General features: G+C 43.8%; 1 protein-coding gene across 2 annotated transcripts in view; it reads left to right on the forward strand.

Annotated features, from left to right (window-relative positions):
* Window positions 1–20,359, forward strand: part of LOC138195141 (homeobox protein Meis1) — an 82,195-nt gene that overhangs the window by 12,687 nt on the left and 49,149 nt on the right. For both annotated transcript variants that reach the window (XM_069144248.1, XM_069144247.1), the window contains exon 7: window positions 3,518–3,629. In XM_069144248.1, coding sequence (XP_069000349.1) covers window positions 3,518–3,629 — 112 coding nt within the window. The remainder of the gene's footprint in view (window positions 1–3,517; window positions 3,630–20,359) is intronic.

Below are 20,359 nucleotides of genomic sequence, written 5' to 3' on the forward strand. Positions count from 1 at the left end.
AAAATCTTTTCATGGCGAATTAGGGTGGTGTAGGGAAGAAAAATGGTAATGAAAAAGAAAAAAAAAAAAAAAAGGTATGCATGGCTCAAAAACAGGGTTCCCTCGGCTTGGCGTGGCAGATTTAAGAAGTTTAGCTAAAGCTAGGCAGAATAGAATGTGGAAAATTGAATTTACTAAACAATTAAGCATTGAATTAATCTACATCCTGCACAGGGAGACGGCGAGCGAGCCAGAGAGGGAAAGAGTTAAAGAGGGGGGGGGGGGGACAGAGCGAGAGAAGGGACCACGGTCCCTCATTAAGGGGACGGAATAAATCAAGTGTGTAGCTACGGGTGCAGTGGGACAACTCTCTCTTTCTCTCTGTTTCCTCAAGCTTTCTGTTTATGCGTCTATTCATCTTGTGGATTTACATATCCCATATATTGGAGGTGCACCTCTTTATTATGTGTCTTGTTGGCACAGGGTGTGTGTGTGTGTGTGTGTGTGTGTGTGTGTGTGTGTGTGTGTGTGTGTGTGTGTGTGTGTGTGTGTGTTTGCTTATGGTCAAGGTGTGTTTTTGCTAAGTAGGGACTTTGAGTATGACAGGTGTTTGCATAAGGTAGATGAAACGTATTTGTGTGTATTTGTGTATTTGTGTGTGTGTGTGTGTGCGTGCGTGTGCGTGTGCGTGCGTGTGCGTGCGTGCGCGCGCGCGCACAAGCAAAGTGACCAAACGTAAAGTGCATTGTACATGGGTGTGTGCACACAAGCGACGCGACCTGTGTGTACTGGTATGTGTGGGTTGTGTGATCTCAGCCGTGTGTGTATTAATTGCGTGTTAGATCAGTGCCGGGCCTGTTCCATCCAAGGGCGGCCTGTGATTATAAATAAACTCCCCGTCCCCGCGGAGATGCCACCAGGCCCTGTCTCAGCCCCGCCCCGTTTCCCATGGGGCCTCAGTGGCCACCTCCCAGCAGGCAAAGCGCTCTTTTGTTCAATTACAGCTAATGCAGTAGTTTGCCATTTCCCCCTTCACTTTCTAATTATATTTTCAAATGGAATTTGTTATAGAATTAAAACAAAAAGAACATGAAAAAAAAACACGCATATCCTTTTTGCAAGCTGAGGCTCGTGGGTTTTTTGATACTTGCCGCTCGACATCCCCGGGGTGCTGCGCTATTCTTTTTCACAGAGCTCTGAATAAACAAGTTCTGCTCATTTTTTAAAAGCTGTACTTTTGGAAGGAATTGGCAAAATGCTGTGTTAACTGTTTGCTTGCTGAGCATGTGGTCCGGATTACCTCACTTCTGATATTCTCTGGAGTTACTCGGTCATGCACGGGTGTTTCATTTTTCAGTGTTCTCCGGTCAGCTACAAAGAATTTGTAAGAGGTGGAAAAAAGGATCTTCTTGGTATTTCATCCCTGTTAAAATCAACGTTTATCTACCCAATCACCATCCCAGTCATGCACTGGCTTTCTACTTTATTGCAAAGCCTCAAAGCCTAATTTGGAAAACAACGATTATATCGTCCATGTAAGCACTGGATTATAATTTCATAGCCCAGGAACATCAAACGAGCTCTAATAGACGCCAAATGTGTTGAATTTGCTGACTTGTATTTTCTTTTCTGCTATTGTACTCCATCTACATTTAGTTTAAAACAAACCCTGTGTCATGAATTAATGTCTACTTTCTTTTTTTTTCCGACTCGACTCCCTTCTCACAGCAGCAGTGCAATTGTAGTTTCCCCCAATTGAAACCAGTTGTTTCCCCAGTGTGTTCCTCTGCTCTCCCTCCTCTCTTCCTCCATGTGGGTTTCTATCACTCATTTCGTCGCAGAGCCCTAAAAGCGTGATGCAAACACCACATTGCCCCTTGATATCTGCTTCATTTGATTTCACAGAGCAAAGATAGGCTCGCGCGGGCGGTGCAGGAGGGTCCATGAGTGTTTGTGTGTGTGTTTTGTTAGTTGCATGCTTGTTTGTTGCATGTGATAACACATTAGAGTCCATTTCCTTGTCTTCTGAAGTCTATTTTTCTCTCCTGTCCTCTGGCACTAATGTTGCTTTTTCAGAGGCGCAGAGGAGATAAGAAGTAACATCTGGTTTAGTTTCAATAGTATGAAGCCGCTTCGTATGGGGCAGTTTTTTTAGATTTGTGTGTGTTTTTTTTGTTTGCAGTGTGCAGAATATGTGTGGAAGCTCCAAATCTGAGAGGAAACTTTAAATGTTTCTATCTGACTGCGTATTTGTGTTTGTTGTCTGTCTGCCTATCTGTGGATTTGTTGTTGTGTGTGTGTGTGTGTGTGTGTGCGTGTGTGTGTGCGTGTGTGTGCGTGTGTGCGTGTGTGTGTGCGTGCGTGCGTGTGTGTGTGTGCGTGCGTGTGTGTGTGTGTGCGTGCGTGTGTGCGTGTGTGTGTGTGTGTGTGTGCATGTGCGCGCGTGTGCGCGCGTCCTTCGTTTTTCCTCCTGTCTGGGCCATTTGCTCTCCACCGCCCGGTGTGCAGCTGACACTCATCTGGCCTACGACACACACAGCTTACTATATATAAACCCAGGTCTTCTTTCTCTCTTCTTCTCTTGTCTGGTCAGCTGCTTGTGTTCGATGTCACAAACCACGAGGTGTAGAAGAAGTCTCGGTTTAGAATCAGTCAAGTCGATTATGTTATTTTTCTTGAGGTTTCAGACAAAGGAATGGACTTCCATTTTGTGCAAAACTTTTTCATTTGTTTTAAATCAGCTTCATTTTGGTCGGTCATGCAATATCTTTGTTTCATTTTTGTTTTGAGAAAAGACTGTGGGAAAACTTGAGCTTATTTGATTATGTTTCCGTGTTGGCTCTGCTGCCCAAAATGAAATGTAATTCTTCATTAGTGGGACTGGTCATTCTTTTTTTTTTTTTTTTTTTTTTGGGACAAAACAAGATTTATACATACAGTATGTAGCAATACTTTGAGTTATTTACCTCTCTCCCTGCCTCCCGCTCCGCTCTGCTCGGATGACATCACTCCCTGGCGCTCGCTGCGGCCTATCTTAAGTTGTAGCTGTTTTGTATTTTCATCTGCTAGTGGTTTGAGCCAAATGGAGGCAGCCGTGGATTGCATGCCTCAGAAAGCTGGGAACTAATACAACATGTTCGCTCGCTATTCGTCTGGGCCTTTCTCTTCATCAAGCCCCAATAATCCTCATTCTATAAAACTGTTGCAGGGCCTCACACACACACACACACACACACACACACACACACACACACACACACACACACACACACACACTCTCTCTCTCTCTCTCTCTGCATGACTGGGCTGAGTTGGCAATGATGAATTTATTTTGAGTGTTATTTTGCGTTTTTGTGCGTGTTTGCGGCTTTCCTTCCAGATACAGTATGTATAGGCCGAAGTTTTCAAATGAAGATAATAAAATATGTTAAAAAAAAAAAAAAAAAAATTCAATTGCACTTAAAATCAATGCAACTACTGAAATACAAGGAGTTCGATTAACTGACCGGCCTCTTTCTCCTCTCTCTGTCTTCGGCAGACGTCCTGGAACAGAGACCACGACGACACGGCGTCCACGCGCTCCGGAGGCACGCCGGGACCGTCCAGCGGCGGACACACATCGCACAGCGGCGACAACAGCAGCGAACAGGGTAAGAGGTCATACGGAGTGGGACGAGAAGGGGACATGGCACTGTGTGTGTGTGTGTGTGTGTGTGTGTGTGTGTGTGTGTGTGTGTGTGTGTGTGTGTGTGTGTGTGTGTGTGTGTGTGGACCGAGATGCTGAGTAAATGATCTGTTATGAAGTACAGGATAGAACTCTTTATGTGTGAGGATGTAATACGAAGAGAGGCTTAGCTTTTTTGCAACAGCTCACTGTTGCGGGTTAATAACCCACAGAGAGGTCAGAGGTCACGGTGAGCGATGTAAGAGCATGTTTGGGACCTGGTCGGGACTCTTTGTTTTTCTCAGGGACTCGTCGTCAGAGTAGACGTGGTGTTGTAGATGGTTTGTGGTGTAGAAAGCGGTCTCTGTTCTGCTAGCAATCTTTTGTTTCGTGCTCGTGTTTAAGGAAAATTCAGGCACATATAACCAACTCACAGATCTTTAGCGGATATTGTAAATACATGGCAGCTTGGCTGAAAACAAGGCTGTTTTTACGGAGTATGAGAAGCTGACAGATTGGGGAGGTTTTTTTCGACATTAATAATTGGACACAAGGAGTGATGGCTGTGAAGCTTGTGCTCACAGACTGCTTCGATATACATGACAGTTTATGCACTTAAGCTTATTCTATAATAAAATGATCCGGATTATAATGTTAACTGGATATGGAAAATGGAAAATGTGCTTATTATTTCACTATGATTACTTTCATTTATTGATTTTATATACCTAAATGTAAGGGTTCCACCACACACTCCACCTTTGACCAGACAACTCTGCTGAGGCTTGGTGTGTATGACTTCGAAGAATCTGTGTTTATCTGTGTGTGAAGAGCGAGAGGCAGAGAGACAGGCAGCAGTGGGGAATGGGGGGGGTGTTGGTGGTGGTGGTGGTGGGCCGGCGTTACAAACAAACTGTAGGCAAAAAAAGCAACTTCATATATTATTGAAGGCGATGTCAAGGCAAGCAGTTTGCAGTGCCAGGAGGCAGAGCCTGGGTGGGAGCAGAGAGCGCCGCCATGCCTTCCACTCCAACGAGCAGCCATTTATATCGTCAACACACACACACACACTCGCTGTCTCTCTTTGTCTCTCTGTCTGTCTCCCACTCAAACTCATCGTCTCTCTTTCTGTCCCTCGCACACGTTCTCCTGCTGTTTGGGTTTCGTTCTCATTCTTCAGTAACGTTCATTCTTCAGTAAGACGCAGGACCGAGAGTTTAGACACGAGATGAAAAACATAGATAGACAGATGCTGTGGCAGAGGAAAGCAGACTGATAAAAGAAGAGTGAAATTACAGTGAAACAGGGGAAGACAAAGAGATATTGTGTAAGTGTGTGTGTGTGTGTGTGTGTGTGTGTGTGTGTGTGTGTGTGTGTGTGTGTGTGTGTGTGCACTCCTCTACCTCTGATGAATAATGGTCTGGGGCAGCCAGGCGAAGTCTGATTGGTCGCTCTAATGAGCGTGCTCTGTGCCGGGCTTGGGCTCCTGCTCCTGTGACCTTTGCCCTCTATTGACCAAACTGACACTTCATTTTTCACATCTTTCCAATTATAGACCCACTCCTTATGTTTGCCCGCCTCCTCTGACTCTCTCTCATGATCTCTCTTTCTCTCTCTCCATTTCCTCATATTTGTGTGTGTGTGTGTGTGTGTGTGTGTGTGTGTGCGTGTGCGTGTGTGTGCGCGTGTGTGTGTTTTGTTTGTTGTTGAAGTTCATTAGAGGGTAAAATGTGTTATTTGTGTATAAATGTTGTAAATGCTTGTGTGTGTCAGCGTAATGAATGAGGTGCTTCGATTTGTCTGAGTGTTACAAGCCCGGAGACAAACATGTACAATGCATGTACAGTATGTGTGAGGGTATCTGCAGGTCCTGCAAGATGTTAGGTAAATTTAAGACAGTATGTCAAACAGCATAACTGCTTTTGTGGATGACTGTGACGAAATCCGTGCAGCTGGGCTTCAAAGTTTGGTGGAAAGGCTTCCTAGAAAAGTAGCGTCAAGGGCAGCAGGGGATGATTGGCCCTGGTTTTAGAATTAGCCTTTTAAAAATCACGTGGTGTGATGATATGTGTCCGCATACTTTTGGCCATGTTGTGTATTTTTCTTTATTTATAACCCAGGTAGACTTAAAGAGCTCTTTCGATGTCCTGCTGAAGCCTGACGTATGTGTGCGAGTGTGTGCCCACATAAACAAAGCAATCACTCACACGCGCGCGCGCGCACGCACACACACACACACACACACACACACACACACACACACACACACACACACAGAGTGTAGCGCATCAGGGGGACGCAGTGACAACAGTAAATACCGGAGGACATCTTGGACCGGATTCAGGTTTATATGGGTTAAGAGCTATCACTGCCACGTCATATTGGCTCTGGCAAATTCTGTGTCAGTCACTTGGTAATCCCAGTAAGCTGGTTATTTATCTGTTTGGCACTTTGCTCACTCTCTCCCCGACAGCTTCACCCTGCTGTTTCTCCTCCCTCTCTCTCCCTCTCTCACTCTTTCATCTTCATATCCTCCCCTCTCTTCTCCAGTTTTCCCTTGTCTCCCACCTACTCGCCCGTCTCTCTTTCATTTTACTGTCAGTCGCTTTTCTCTCTTCTTGTGTATCCCCATGCTCTTCTCTCTCTCTCCTCCCCCCTTTTTTTTTTTCTTCTTCCATGCCTCCCACTCGCTCTAAAACACCACCTTTGTTTATCCTTCTTCTTCTTTCCCTTTCTCTCACCTCTCTTTGTTCCTTTTTGCGCTCTTCCCCATCGTGCTCTCTTCTATTTGTCACAGCTCTGTTTTCCCTCTTTATGTTTTACATTTTTTTCCTCTTTCATCTTTACTTCTCTTGCTGTTTCTTTCTCACTTTTCTTTCCTCTTTTACCCATTTTTGTTCTTTACCTTCAGACTCTTATCTTCTCATCTCAGTTTTTCCCTCGTCAGTCTCATTTTTCTTCCTAAATTTCCACTTCCTTCCCTCTTGTTTCCGATCTTTACTCCTCTTACTGCTCTACAGCATCTTTCTCTTACCACTTCTTCATGTTTGCTCACCTCTTCCTCTCTTTTACCTTTTCACAGATTGCTTTCTCACTGACCTTTTTCTCTTTCGTCACCTCTGCCTGCAGAGCTGCACAATTACTCTTTCTCTCCTTTACTCGTTCTCTCCCTTTTCTTCTCATTCATCCCACTATCAATCCATACTCTCACACTTTCTGTAGCTCCTCTTGCACTCAATCTTTCTGTAATTCCTGCCCATGTCTCCTTATCATCTCCATGTTCAACTCTCCTTCATCTTTGCTCTCCAGCAGAGTGAAGCAGCTCAGAGGAAGGATGCTGGATGGTCGAAGAGGCCTTTAACTCGTGAACGCTCCTCTTTCAGCCTTTTTTCTGAGGCTATTCCTGACACAAACACATGCTCTGCTCTGTCCTTCTTTCTTAATGGTTCACTGCCCACTAGTATAAAAAAAAAAAAAAAAAAAAAATGCTATCTCTACCCGGAAGTGTGCTCACACTCTCACATCCAAGAGCTGTAGGAATTGTTAGGAGGGCTCCGCATTATGTAAGATCAGCGGTTACCCTGTGAATGCCATTGAACTCAGCAAGAGAAGAACATATTTTTCATTACCCAACCAAGTGACTGATGATGAGATGATGTATTTTTTAACGGAATAGTTAATGATAACTCTTAAACCAGCAGATGTTTTGCAGTGCTTTGTCAGTGTCACAGTGATGATGTGAAAGAAAGAAAAAAAAAAAAAAATCAATTCTTTATTTTTGCATGTGGCAACAATGCTCACATGCTGCATTCTTACTTATGGTGTTTATGCTTTGACCACAATGCCAATGGTATTTTTTAGCACTAAATTCCATTGACAGTTACAATAAAAAAAAAATGGAGGGAGGATCACATTTGCTTCACACATGTCATTAAAATCAGTCCTGGGTGTCTCCTTTCTCCCTAAAGAGCAGACAAAGAAGAAAGCGTCTTATTTTTCTCCTCCCTTTCTCTGGAAGATCTTTGTAAACATCCAGCAAGAATCGTCGAGGAAAGCCGGAGAGCGACCCTGTAGTTAATTAGTCCCACTCTATTAGCCCAGCTGTTTGCTCGCTAGTTTCTACCAACAGGCCCTTTGTTTAATACCCAGAAGCCCCCTGGAGAAGCCTATCTGCAGCCTTGGATCATGCTTTTCTGTGAAAAGCAATGCTCGAAGGGCAGAGGAAAAGCTGACAGATCATATATGCCTGCAATGGAGGGGTGTCCCTCATGGACACGAGCGGGCCTTCTCTTTTTCTCCCAGAATAAAGTACTCCTCTTTGCCTGTGTGAATTTGTAAGGACACCCCTTGGCTTCTCTAAGGGCCTGGCGTGCGAAGGAAACAGAATAACATTCAGGCACTGAGTCGGGCAGCTGCAGCGCTGTGGATGCGAGCTGAGCAGAGGAGTGGAGCCCAGTGTTTGCTCTGGTTTTTGAAAGCTACAGGGTTTCCTTCTCTGCTTGTCAGAAACATCCAGGGAGTGAGGCGATGACTGGCGATATTAGATATGTATCACCAATTACCCAGACCATTTGTAAAGAGTACAGTGTGCTGCGCCAAGACAAACAGCTCCCTGTAACGTAGTGTGTTAGTGTCTGCATACATGTCTAGTGTCTGAGTAGTGGCCTGAGATTTCTGGTTGATGTGATATCTAGCTCTGAGGTTTTTATTTTTTTATTATTATTTGGCTGAGGTATTTGGAGGAATTAAATTCATGCTGATATCTGCTATTTGACCAACTAAACTCTGCAAAACTAAAACACGTCTAAATGTGTAGTTCATTAGTTAATTTTGTACGTACATGAAGCTAATTGCTTCAGTCTGTACTTTGAAATTCCTGCATATTTATTGTACGTTATGAGAGTCGAGTCACTTGAATCCTGGCTGTGATGAAGGTGGTGGAAGATATGGCTCTTACCTCCCCTTTCTTGAGGATGTGGCTTTAAAAACATTTGAAAAGTCTACTTTTCCCAGTTTAATATGCCTTTAAATATCATATCCTGGCACAGCTTCAGCCTATTAATTGTTCATCACTGCATACAACCCTCACTGGCTGTGGTGTAGATCCCCATCGATCAGGACCGAATATTCCTGATGTTGTCATCCATTCGTCCGCCCTCCAACCTCTGTGCCCTCCGACAAGGTCAGGCCACAGAGGAGGTGATGCTCTCACTCGTTTCATTGGGCAGTTTCTGGGGCCGGGGTGGGCAAACGGGGACATGGACAGGGGTGGCAGGCAATCAGCGGCCGGCTCCCGCTCGTCCAATCACTGGGCCTCACGTGGTCCCCTCAAAGTCACCGATTAATTGGTCCGATTGTCCATTAGACTGGAAGAGAACCGTGTGTGTGTGTCTGTGCGGTGTATTCCTATCCCTGACTTGCTTTCCTCTTCCTCATAGATGCTCTTCTCTCTCATTCTTTACAAATTCTCTGTTGCAATAATGAGTTAAGAGTCATTACAGAGAGAATTAGATGCTGTTTAATTAGTAAGTAAATACACTAAAGCCATACATAGAAGTGTTTTTTGTTTTTTTGTTTTTTTGCATTGGCACATTGAGAAACCAATATATACAAAAATCAATGCTTTTATTCATCCATGCATGAAGTGTTCTGACAAATCATTAAAATGCATAACCCATCTGCAAATAGAAACATAGACCTTAAGAGAGACCGTATCCAGCTCTGTGTGCATGTTGTCTAGACGACGTCTAGACAATATCGAGGAAGATTCTTGGTGCAGTAATTGTCTTACTGGGTGTCCAGCTTTATCGGTAATCTGTTTAAATGTGAGTCTCTGTGGGTAGATAAAAGGTATGTGGCTCCCTTGATTAGGCTGCAGCCAGTAGTACTGGAGGTGTGTAAGTACAGTAGCTGGCAGACACAAACAGGATTCTCTCTTTGATTTCCTCAGAGCATGAACACGGGAAAAAAAAGAACATGGAAGAAGATAAAAGTGGAATAAAAATACTGAAAGAAAACAGAGCAAAATGTGAGATAAGGAGGAAGGGGGAAAATCGTACAATGAATGCTGTGAAAGCATTTTGCTGCTAACTGGAGCAGTGCGTGTCTTTATGTGTGTGAAAATTCAGTTGTGATAAAGAAAAAGAGAAAGACGGAGCAGTTTGCCCTGATTAGTGTGTTAAATGCTGCTGAGTTTTGTTTGGGAGTCTATTGAGGCTCAAACACGACTTGCCTTGAGGCCGGGCCACCTCAAGCTCCCTCTATGTCCCTTCGGGGGGGGGGTTAAAGTGTGTGTAAGCATGTGACGATGTGTTAAGAAATAGATTAATATCTGCAGAGTCACAAACCTAACTTTCTGTTCACATGTTCATAAAAATATACATATGAAAGGCATAAGTGTAATTGCATCCTTGAGAAAACATCCCACAACAACTCGGCATTGCCAGTAGCAATGTTTATACAGTCTCAACTGGATTTACTGCATCTCAAACATTATTATCTGTGGTTACCTGGGAAAAAGAGATGTCTGGCCTCTCGGCGTCCAATCGCGACCTCACTCTCTCAGGTTCGCTGAGATGTTTATGACCACGCTTTATCGCCGCGGCTGACGCGTCAACCAGCACGCAGCGACTCGCCTCGCACAAAATGATAGCCCTTGATGACTTTTTATTGCCTTGTAGGCAATAAGCAAACTCGGAGTGCCCTGAGTTTGCCCCTTTCAAAAAAGAGGAAATTGTATTAGGTTCCCACAGTGAGGGGCCAGTTTGCTTTTAGGATTAAGGGCTGGTGTCACACAGCCGCCGAGGTCGTGAGGAAGAAAGGGTCTGAAATACGAGTAAACAAAGTGATTTCCCCTCCTCTGGTTTTCCTCTGGTCTCCTCCCCTCTTCCTCTCCTCTTCCTCTCCTCTCAAGCTTGGTTTTATTGGCTTGAGTGAACATCTTGTGTGTGAGAAGCTTGTAGTCATAAAACCATTTGATAAGGTTTCGGAGCACACTTGACTCTTCGACATTCGTTCAACATGTGATCCTCATTTTTGTACATTTTGTCTCCTTCCCTCTCTTTGCTCTTATCATGCCCACATTTCTGACTTCCTATAATATTATTCAGTGGAAACCCTTGCACATTTTGAAGGTGAATAAAATGTTTCCTCCTTTCTCTGTTACTTCAAATCTCCCTTGCATTCACTTAGTCTGCATCTCTGTCTGTCTGTTGGTTACATGTGGGCATGTTTGCATGACCAAAGAAATGCAAAGTCTAGTCCAGACCATTACAATATGCCTTGTGTGCACAATTTACATGAAATACATATTCATCCACAACATGCATGCACACGAAGTAGCTTCTCCCTCTTCCTCTCTTTCCCTCTGCCTCTCACATGCCTTCACTCAGCCTTGGTGCTTGGTTAGGATGTGTTCTGTTCAGAAATGACAACACTGGTGTCACTCATTTCTTTTATTTCTTACGGTTGCCTTCTATCTCTCTTGTTTCACTCATAAATACGCTTGGATCAGATCGTGTAGTTTGCTGCTGCTCCAAGAAAAAAAGAGGAAAAAAAAAAAAAGAGTTTCTACTTCATTTGCTCCACTGAGGGAATGCAAGCAGGAGGGAAATGTATCTTTAGCTCCCATGTTATAATTGTGGCACACTAATGATGTAGACACATTCTCACTGTCTGTTTACAGGAAGCGCTCTTCTTTAATTTGTGACTGGTGTGAATGCCAAATGCCTATATCTAATTACTGGTGTTTGCTAAAAGATACTATTTACACACCCCTTTTGCCTTGTAGATGTCTCTTGTGTGTCAGGGTGGGGATGACAAGAAAAGTTAAATGTGTAAAAATGGTAAAGGATTTTTTATTTTATTTTATTTTTTTCCCTAAATTTGATCTGCAACCTTTTTTCTATCTGTCTGCAGGAAAAGAAAATTATAATAAGAGGAGTTCTTCTACCCATATAATCTCTATATGTTTTCAATCAGTGACTCTCAAGTCAAACTGTCAATTGCAAACTCCATCCAGGTTTATTTCTGTGCAAAGCTCCATAATTTGCACCGTTTTAGAGTAATTCTGTCCTGAAAGCAGATGCCACTTTGTGAAATTACTGGATATCTCCTTTTGGGAATGAAGTTTTAAGCTTTGATTTGCAAATGTAAACAAGTTGAAATGTGGTAATGCACTTGTAATGCAAATGAATAGGAAAAAAACTTGAAGCATGCTTATTCACTTGTGAAATTACATGTGTTTGTGTGTGTGTGTGTGTGTGTGTGTGTGTGTGTGTGTGTGTGTGTGTGTAGGGTCTTGTTTTCTTGCCATAGAAATCTTGTCATAGTGCAAAATGGGGACGAATTTGGAATTTGTCACCAGTTTGGGTTCCTTATTTTGCCTGTTTTCAATTCAGAAATGCACAGTGCACACACACGCGCGCATACACACACACACACACACACACACACACACACACACAGCTGCGCTCACAGACTGAAAATGCCCCGGTTCTTAATCGTGGCAGTACAGGTTCATAGGGAATCTGACAGTAAAATCACAGCAAGTCATCGCTGATGTGTCACAACACATTATATCTGGCCCATAAAACGACCTTAAACTTCCTCTCTTCCTTCTGTCTTTTCATTCCTCTCACTGCTGACTCTGTCTCCCTCCTCCTCCTCCTCCTCACTTGAAAAGGAGCTGAGCTTAGGGCCCAGGAGGCCTCTGATCAGATAGATGTTAACTTTTCAGGGAAAACCCTGATAGCAGAATAGAGGACTGGAGAATTGAAGCAGTCACCTCTGCCGGTGGATGACAGGAGCAAGGGACCAGATCAGCTTTTTTTTTCATGAGGATGTTACCACTGTTTATGTAGGAAAAGGTTGCAATGAACGCTTTCATAGACTATGAAATTTAGATATATTTAAAAGAAACATTCGGTATTCACTTCTATGCAGAGAGGAAAGAGAAAGGAGGGAGGGGGGGGAGCAGAGAGACAGGACTTTAGCACTTTGTATAGTGGAGAAGCATTGTTTGGCCCCTTGGCACACACAAGAATACACACAAATAAGCAACTCACACACACACACACACACACACACACACACATGCACGGAGCACCAACGTTTATTTAAGCTTTTGATAAAGAGATTAGCCCCATCATCCTACGCTCTTAAGCTAGCCAAGGGGGTCCGTGTTCAGGAAATCCTGGCTTTCCTGACACATGGGCTTATTGGGGGAACCTGGCTCAAGCAACACTTGTACGATATTAATACAATTCATATCTGTGAGTTTAGCATTAGCTCATTTGGTCTTAAAATTAGAGCTTTTAATCCAAAATGGTAAATGACAGTAGAAGACTTGAAAGAGGGAGATGAAACGGAGACAGTAGGGGGTATTGATAGTAAGCAAGAGGGAGAAAAAGAAGGTAGAGGAGGTGGCATATCCGTGCCAACTGAACTGTCCCCCCCCCTTTATTATTAGCCCTATCACAGTGGTTGGAGTCCAGCTTAAAGCTACAAACAGCGAAGTGCTAATTTTAGCCTCCAAAGAGGATAAGGATAAATAGCTTGCTGCCAGTTTGCCATATGGTCCCCTGCCGATTATATTGTGTCAGGAATATTTTCACCCCACCCCCACTCTCACCCCGACACACAAACATGCACACATATACGCACAAACACACTCGTGTATCTGTTGTTTCAGCATTTATGAAGTTGGGAGGTGGCTTGATCACAACATATAGTCACAGTTTGCTTTTATTTTGTGTAGTTAATCTCTTTGTAGGAATAGAACGATACATCATACTGTACTGTCCACACGGGACAATGTTGTTGTGGTCTCAATCAGCAGTCTTTTTTTTTTTTTTTTTTTTATCCATTACTTTGGCTTCCAGCTGCAAGGTAACATTTGGCCTCTTCTGTAATCTTCTGCAACTTGGTTTATATTCTCACTTGTACATGCGCCCCCCTGTCAAAGAATACGAATGAGTCTCTCTCTCTCGCTCTCTCTCTCTCCATCAACACACATGCATATGTTCACATGTAAATGCAACACACACTCTCACAGCTACTCTCCATTATTCTCTCACTCTCTCCCTCAAATTGAAATAATTCAATTTATGGACACAGTTCCAGACCTCCCTGGCTAAGACCATTATGCACGGAGCCCCCCCCCCCCCAACCCCCCTTCCCTAACAAAAGAAGGGGAGAATTTACCAGCCGGCTCTCCAAACGACACCCACACAAAGCCAATTTCATGCCAGGAAAACACCAGCAGAAGCGCCATTTTTGGTCACAACCTGCATCCCTGTGGATTTTCTTTATTATGGGATATGGGCCGGTGCTACTCTAATTTTTGTTTGGGCTTATTTTCATAAACCTTATGTGACACATGCAGCTCCCCCTTGTTTCTAACACTCAAACCAGGCCTATACACAGGTGTTCATTAATTTAAAAGTGGAAGAGTGCATAACATCAGATATTTTGCATTGGTGAACCTTTTCGCTGTGTGATTTAGTCACAGATTTGATCCCTGCAGCAAACAATGCGTCTATTTATTCTGTTAAAGTTATGCTGAACACGTACCTGTTCATATAATTTGTCTCAGATTAGGCAGTGATGTCACTTAAAAGCATAAAGTGGCGTGTTGTTAACCCAAGTAACCTGGCATGCAGTCATTTGGAGGTAAAGAGTGGCTTCAATGTGAGTCAACTGGGCCAAAGCTTGACCCAAGGCTGACCCAGACCAAACATGCTGCCCCCAGAGGCCCCCTCCCGTTGGTCCTTTTGACATGGATACCTGCTGTAGGGATTTGACTGAGAGATAAAGACCTCGGCAAGCTTTTCTAATAGTTTAGGGAGTATGAAAGAGGAAAAAGAGGGGTAGATAACAAATACCTGTAGATAAACAGCAGCAGGGTGGGCCGGAGGGCAACATGGGCGTTTACTTTGTGTGTTTGCAAAGCAACACAAAGCTTGCCACTCGCGGTGCGCACACTTGTGAATGCACACATTTGGATGTAACCCGATCATCCCTTCTCGCTCCGAGCCAGTGAAACTCAAAGAGATGAGCAGGGACTGGGGGCAGAGATTCTCACTAGTGATAACCTTTCGTGTAGAGGCCTGAATGGCAGTGTTAAACACACACACACACACACACACACACACACACACACACACAAACTGCATAAAGATATTGTACACACCAGCTCCCATGGGCAGTCCCGGGTCTTTGTTCCACTGAGATTCTCTTAAGCGGCAGAGAGGTCATACTCTTACAGGAAGTCACTCTCCAGAGTGGGCTGCCTCTTTCAGGAAGTTGACTTGGTGGGACTGTGCGGCGAGAGCGCCGGCGTCCGCGGGGGGCATATCAATCCCGTCCACATGGGCCCACACTCCACAGGAAGTAGGCCGCTGTAAACCCACTCACTTCCTCTTCCTCTGTCCCTAAAAGTCTTATCAGGGCTGCGTATGGGTTGGCTGATAGGACTACATATCCCCCACAGCTCCACAACACCACATCCTGTGCCTATCAAGGACATGACAACGAAGGAGGAAGGAGAGACACAGTGTTCCTTGTGTTGAACATTTTTTTGTAAAAGGGGAGTTTTGATCACTTGAGTGTGGATATTGCATGACGAAGGAGTCTTTAAGTTAAAAGCGCCATTCACTCAGTCACCACAACAGCCTGTCTTCTGTTTACCCAAGAAAGAAATCAGCTAAAACCCTAGAATATAAATGCACCGACTCAACAATAACAGGTATTGAAACAGAGTAGGTTACAGCTCTGATAATGACTTATCTTGTTTTCCTAACCACCCCTTCAGTGTCATGAGCTTGTGGGTACAGACCATATTATACTCCCTCATAATACTAAAACCTTCTGTTATCCCCGAAAAAAAAATAAAAAAACCTTCACTGGGAGTTAACGCGCTATTATTAGCGCAGGGTTAGCGTGCCAGTATTATCTAACGACTGCAGTTTGGCTGGCGCTGATAGGTTAGCATGAGTGGGAAAATCCGTGTGTATTAAAAGTGTTTATCAGAGGCTGTGTCATTCAGATAGTTAGCCTGTGGAAAAATGCAGACGAGTGCTGTACGCGGTAGCTCTGAAAAATAAACTGGGAAACGTTTGCTCGGTTGATGCAACTACACCCCAAACATGAAGGCATGATCGCAGACAAAACTGACTGGGTTTCCACATAATGCCAGTTCATTAAAATGGTGGCTTTGATAGGTTGGTTGAAGTTAAACAAGTTAGTGTTGCAAGATATAATTTCACAAACTTTGGCTTGTTAAAACAACTCTTTTGAAAGGATGTATTTTCAGGGAATTCATTTTGGCAAAAAAAAAAAAAATTATACCATGACTGTAACTAAGTTAACGGATCTTTAAAGAAAGATGTGCACTCAGTTTGAGTTTGTTGAACCTCTAGTTAGCAAGTTATATCTAGTTTCTCACGCTGAAAATATATATATATCAACTCAATGTTCATCCACAACAAAGTCAAATAGGATGTTTTTCCTTCAGATTATCTGAAGGTTCCCTCTCTTTGTCCCGCAACTACACTGAAGGACTTTGGAATGCCCTTCAGCACATCAGCTGACTTTTGGAAAGGACCGCCGTGCCATTGTGCTGTTAAGTGCTCTCAGCTTTTGTTATAGTCCTTGTCCTCTCTGCCATCCCTTCCCCCCCTTACCCTCTCCTTCCATCGTCCATTTGACTCTCTCCCTCTCTGTTCGTTCGCTGTGAGCTGAGTCGGATTGAAGCTCGGTGAGTCGAAGGTGTCAAAAGCCATCCGAGAGGCAGCGAAACAATTGAGAGAGTTAAGAATGAGAAAGCGGCAAAATAGACACAATTTAAGGAATCTTATACCGTTTTGTGTGTTTGTGTTTGTGTGTGTGTGTCTGAGGACTTCCCTTCACTGAGGCGAAGAATCTGTGGGCCCCCCTCACAAGTGCTCCCATTTGAACTGAGTCTAGCCCTCTATCTTCAGGTTAGAAAAAAAAGAAAACGGCATAACAAAGGCAAGAGGGGAAAAATCAATAGTTACACAGCAAAAGTGCTCAACATGAAAGGGTGAATTCATCGCCCTACACTTTCATTTTAGCTTGTACCGTCTGTCTCTTTCTCTCTCGTTCTTTCTCTCTCGACTGATCTGGAAGTGGGAATAAAAGGCAGTCCGTGTGTGTGTGTGTGTGTGTGTGTGTGTGTGTGTGTGTGTGTGTGTGTGTGTGTGTGTGTGTGTGTGTGTGTCTGTGTGTGTGTGTTTTTCTTTCTGTGCTTCTGTGCTTCTGTGCGTGGAGGCATACTGCAGTTTAATGTCGTGTCGGTGCCCTGGGCTCGAGGCAGTTTCCAGCGTGTCAGGCAGCCTGTGGTGATGACCCTTTGCGAGGAAAATGGCACAGAGAGAGCAGTCACATTTACACTGACATTTTTGCCATCACCTATGGCTATGTCAACAGGCCTGATCCCTCCCAGCCTCGTAGCCAACAGTGGACATGCCCCTAGCCACAACACGGAGAAATCGACCATTAACGCAGGTCTAATATTCAATATTTTATAAAAGGTTAATCATTTGGTCTCTAAAATGTCATAAAACAGTGAGAAAGACCCAGCAATTCCCACAGCCTGATTTGATGCATTCACATGGCTGCTTCTTTAGAACTAAAAGATATCACTTTCAAACAGAGAAATCAGCAGTAGAATCGGCAATCCAATATATCTATATAACTCTTCTATATCCGTCTTTACACAACGCCAAAATCACACATGATAATATGAAACACGTGGGAAAGCATGCATGAATGTCACTGCATTCAATATGATGAAGACGAACAACAATGCGCTCAAACCATTCCAGCAAAAAGCCACATAAATCTCAAAGACCTGAGGTTTTGAAAGGCTTTTAATTAACTCATAAATATATTTTTTTGTTGTTAGTTAAACACATTCCCTGTGTCTGACTTCCTGATCCCCTCCTCATCAGATCACCACAAATGAAATAATTGCTCCAAACTTGGCCCGGATTCTCACAACAAGAAGTCTCCAGTGTGCTTTAATTACAAATAACCCCTTGTAAATGACTCACCAGTTACTGTCATTATTGAATCTGTCAGTGTTGATCCACAAAACTGTCATCATTTAAAGTAACTGGCTTTGTTATTGCAAAGCACTCGTTATTTACTGTAATTACTTCAATGGAATTGTCTTTGATTACAGGAAGCAATTACTTAGCTCTCCCCTGATTGTTTACCTGGCAAGCCCCATTTTTTTATTTTTATTTGTATTAATGACAACTATGTATGTCTGCCTAATTTATCCAATGTATTTATTCATGATATCGTGACTAATGTGTGTTCTACAAAGATTAATCTATGCTTTAAAGTGATGTGATGGGAATGTAGTGGCTGGAGTTTTGAGCAAAGATCTAAAAACATTGGAGAGTCTCTCTGGCGAAGGCAGGAAGGGAAGTCTAGACTAACCATATTGTTTTGTCGACATCGCATGTCATTATCCGTAGAATAGTCGTGGGGATTTCTCTCCCTCTCTCCTCCTCCTCGCGAATAAAAGGGTGGAGAAAGAGCATTGGTCACAGAGAGCGTTTTGTATTGAAGTGTGTGTGTGTGTGTGTGTGTGTGTGTGTGTGTGTGTGTGTGTGTGTGTCTGTGTATGTGTTGGTTTAGAATACTTTATTGGTAAGTTGCTTCCTGGAAGATCCTTGGAAATAGATGCATGCAAGTATGGTCAAGTGTGTGTCTGCTTTTGAAAATGTGCCCTTACTTGGGAATTGCGTCGTGAGGAATTCCTGCATGTTCGGAATATTTGGAGGTGGGAGGGGCTTCCAGAGCCATGCAAAGGGAACCCCCCACTGCCTGCAACCCCCAGCTGTACCCCACCTCCCCTCAAGTCTAGAGCTTATGAATGGCCTGAATACAATAAACGCCACTTTTTTTCTATTCTCCCTCCCTCCTGCGAGCCCTTCTTTACCCCTCTGAGGATTTCTGGGAATGTAATGTGTGTGTATTTGTGCGAGAGAGTGTGTGTGTTTCTGTGTGAGTACCAGAGAGAAAAAGGAGTGAGAGGGAGAGCACTTTAGTCAATGTACATTAGCAAGTGTGTGTGCGTGTGTGTGCGCTTTGTGTATCATGTTTTGAGTGTGTGTGTGTATATGAATTTCTCGCCTGCCAATATGAAATGTGTGTATCCCATGTGGAACAGGATAGCAGGCCCCTGGGGCCTGGGCCTTGCCTGGACTGCCAACCCAGGGTCATGTGAGCTTTCTGGGGTGTGAAACTCTAGGAGTGGCCTATGAAAGATCAGCTCCAGGTCACTCAGTGAAAGACACACTCTCTTTCTTTTGCAACAAACAGCCCTTACACTAAATGCACTGTCATAAACTCAGAAGACCTGTCTCCACTCCTTTTCCTCTCAGTCCGTCCACAGCCTATAAAACCTTGCAAAAACATCTCGCAGTATCCTCCAAAAAAACGTTTAGCCATCTGCGAATGATTCACACAGGATCCCACTCATGACATCTGGCACAAAGCTAATATTCATAACCCTTCTCATCTCAGCAGTGCTTCTACAAAGGAAAAATGATTAGAAAGCTAAATGTCATTATTCTCCCGCATTGTGCTAGAAGCGACGTGTCTGACAAGATCTCTGTTCGCAGATGAATGGCTGGTGAGTCCGTGGCTGTTAATTTGCCAGGCAGCAGAAAAATGTCTGACACCTCAGAATGGCACATGTGCCCATGCACAGGGGGGGGGCAGGTAGTACCAGTGTCTGTTACGCTGAGAGATGGTTCATAATCAGATCATAACAGATTAGCCTAGATAGTGCTTGATAATGTCAGGGTATGCCTTGAGACAAGAGAGATGCCGAGATGTGATAAAGACAGAAGAGAGGAAGAAGAAACAGAGGAGGGGGAGCTTAATTTGCCTTCAGTAGAAGTAGAATTAAAACATAGAGACTGAGGATATAAAAAAAATGTTAATCTCAATTTTTAACCATATTCAATTAGTGAATTATCATTTTCTGCTGTTTTGATTTACAAAGAAAGACATCCTACAAAGAAGAAAGATAACAACGCTTCACGCTTCCATCCCCGATACTGTGAAAATACCCTTCATTCAAACCCCCACAGTCCAACAGACAAGAGAGAAGGAGGAGACAAGTAATGAAGGAGGAAGGAGGGGAATGCAGGAATGAAACATGAAGTGGCAGAAAGGCTTAAATAAAAGCCACCGAGGGCCTGAATGAGGGCAGAAGTGTCTGCTTAGCTAATGCTAACGAAGCTAGTAGAAATGCATGAAGAAAGCTCACCAAATTTTTACGTCATTATCTGTTTGCTCACAGTGTGTGTGTGTGTGTGTGTGTGTGTGTGTGTGTGTGTGTGTGTGTGTGTGTGTGTGTGTGTGTGCGTGCGCGCGTGTTTGTGTGCAAATGTGTATTTGTGTATACAGCGTGCGAGGGGACTGATAAAATATTCCTTCCCTTGGTTGGCCCCGGGGCATTTCAACTGCCCCTGGCTCCTTCCAGTCAGTGGCCTGCTCCTAATTGCCACACACACACACACACACACACACACACACACACACACACACACACACACTGCAAACGCGCATGCATAGAGAAAGGCAGAGATAGACGCACACATACAGACGAATGCACATTCATGCATGCATACATTCCTCACACACAAACATGCACCCCCGCTGTCCTGCATT

This window comes from Embiotoca jacksoni, unplaced genomic scaffold (genome assembly GCF_022577435.1).
Source record: "Embiotoca jacksoni isolate LCO1_2020_lvr unplaced genomic scaffold, fEmbJac1.0.p SCAF_12, whole genome shotgun sequence".
In the NCBI taxonomy this organism is placed as follows: domain Eukaryota; kingdom Metazoa; phylum Chordata; class Actinopteri; family Embiotocidae; genus Embiotoca; species Embiotoca jacksoni.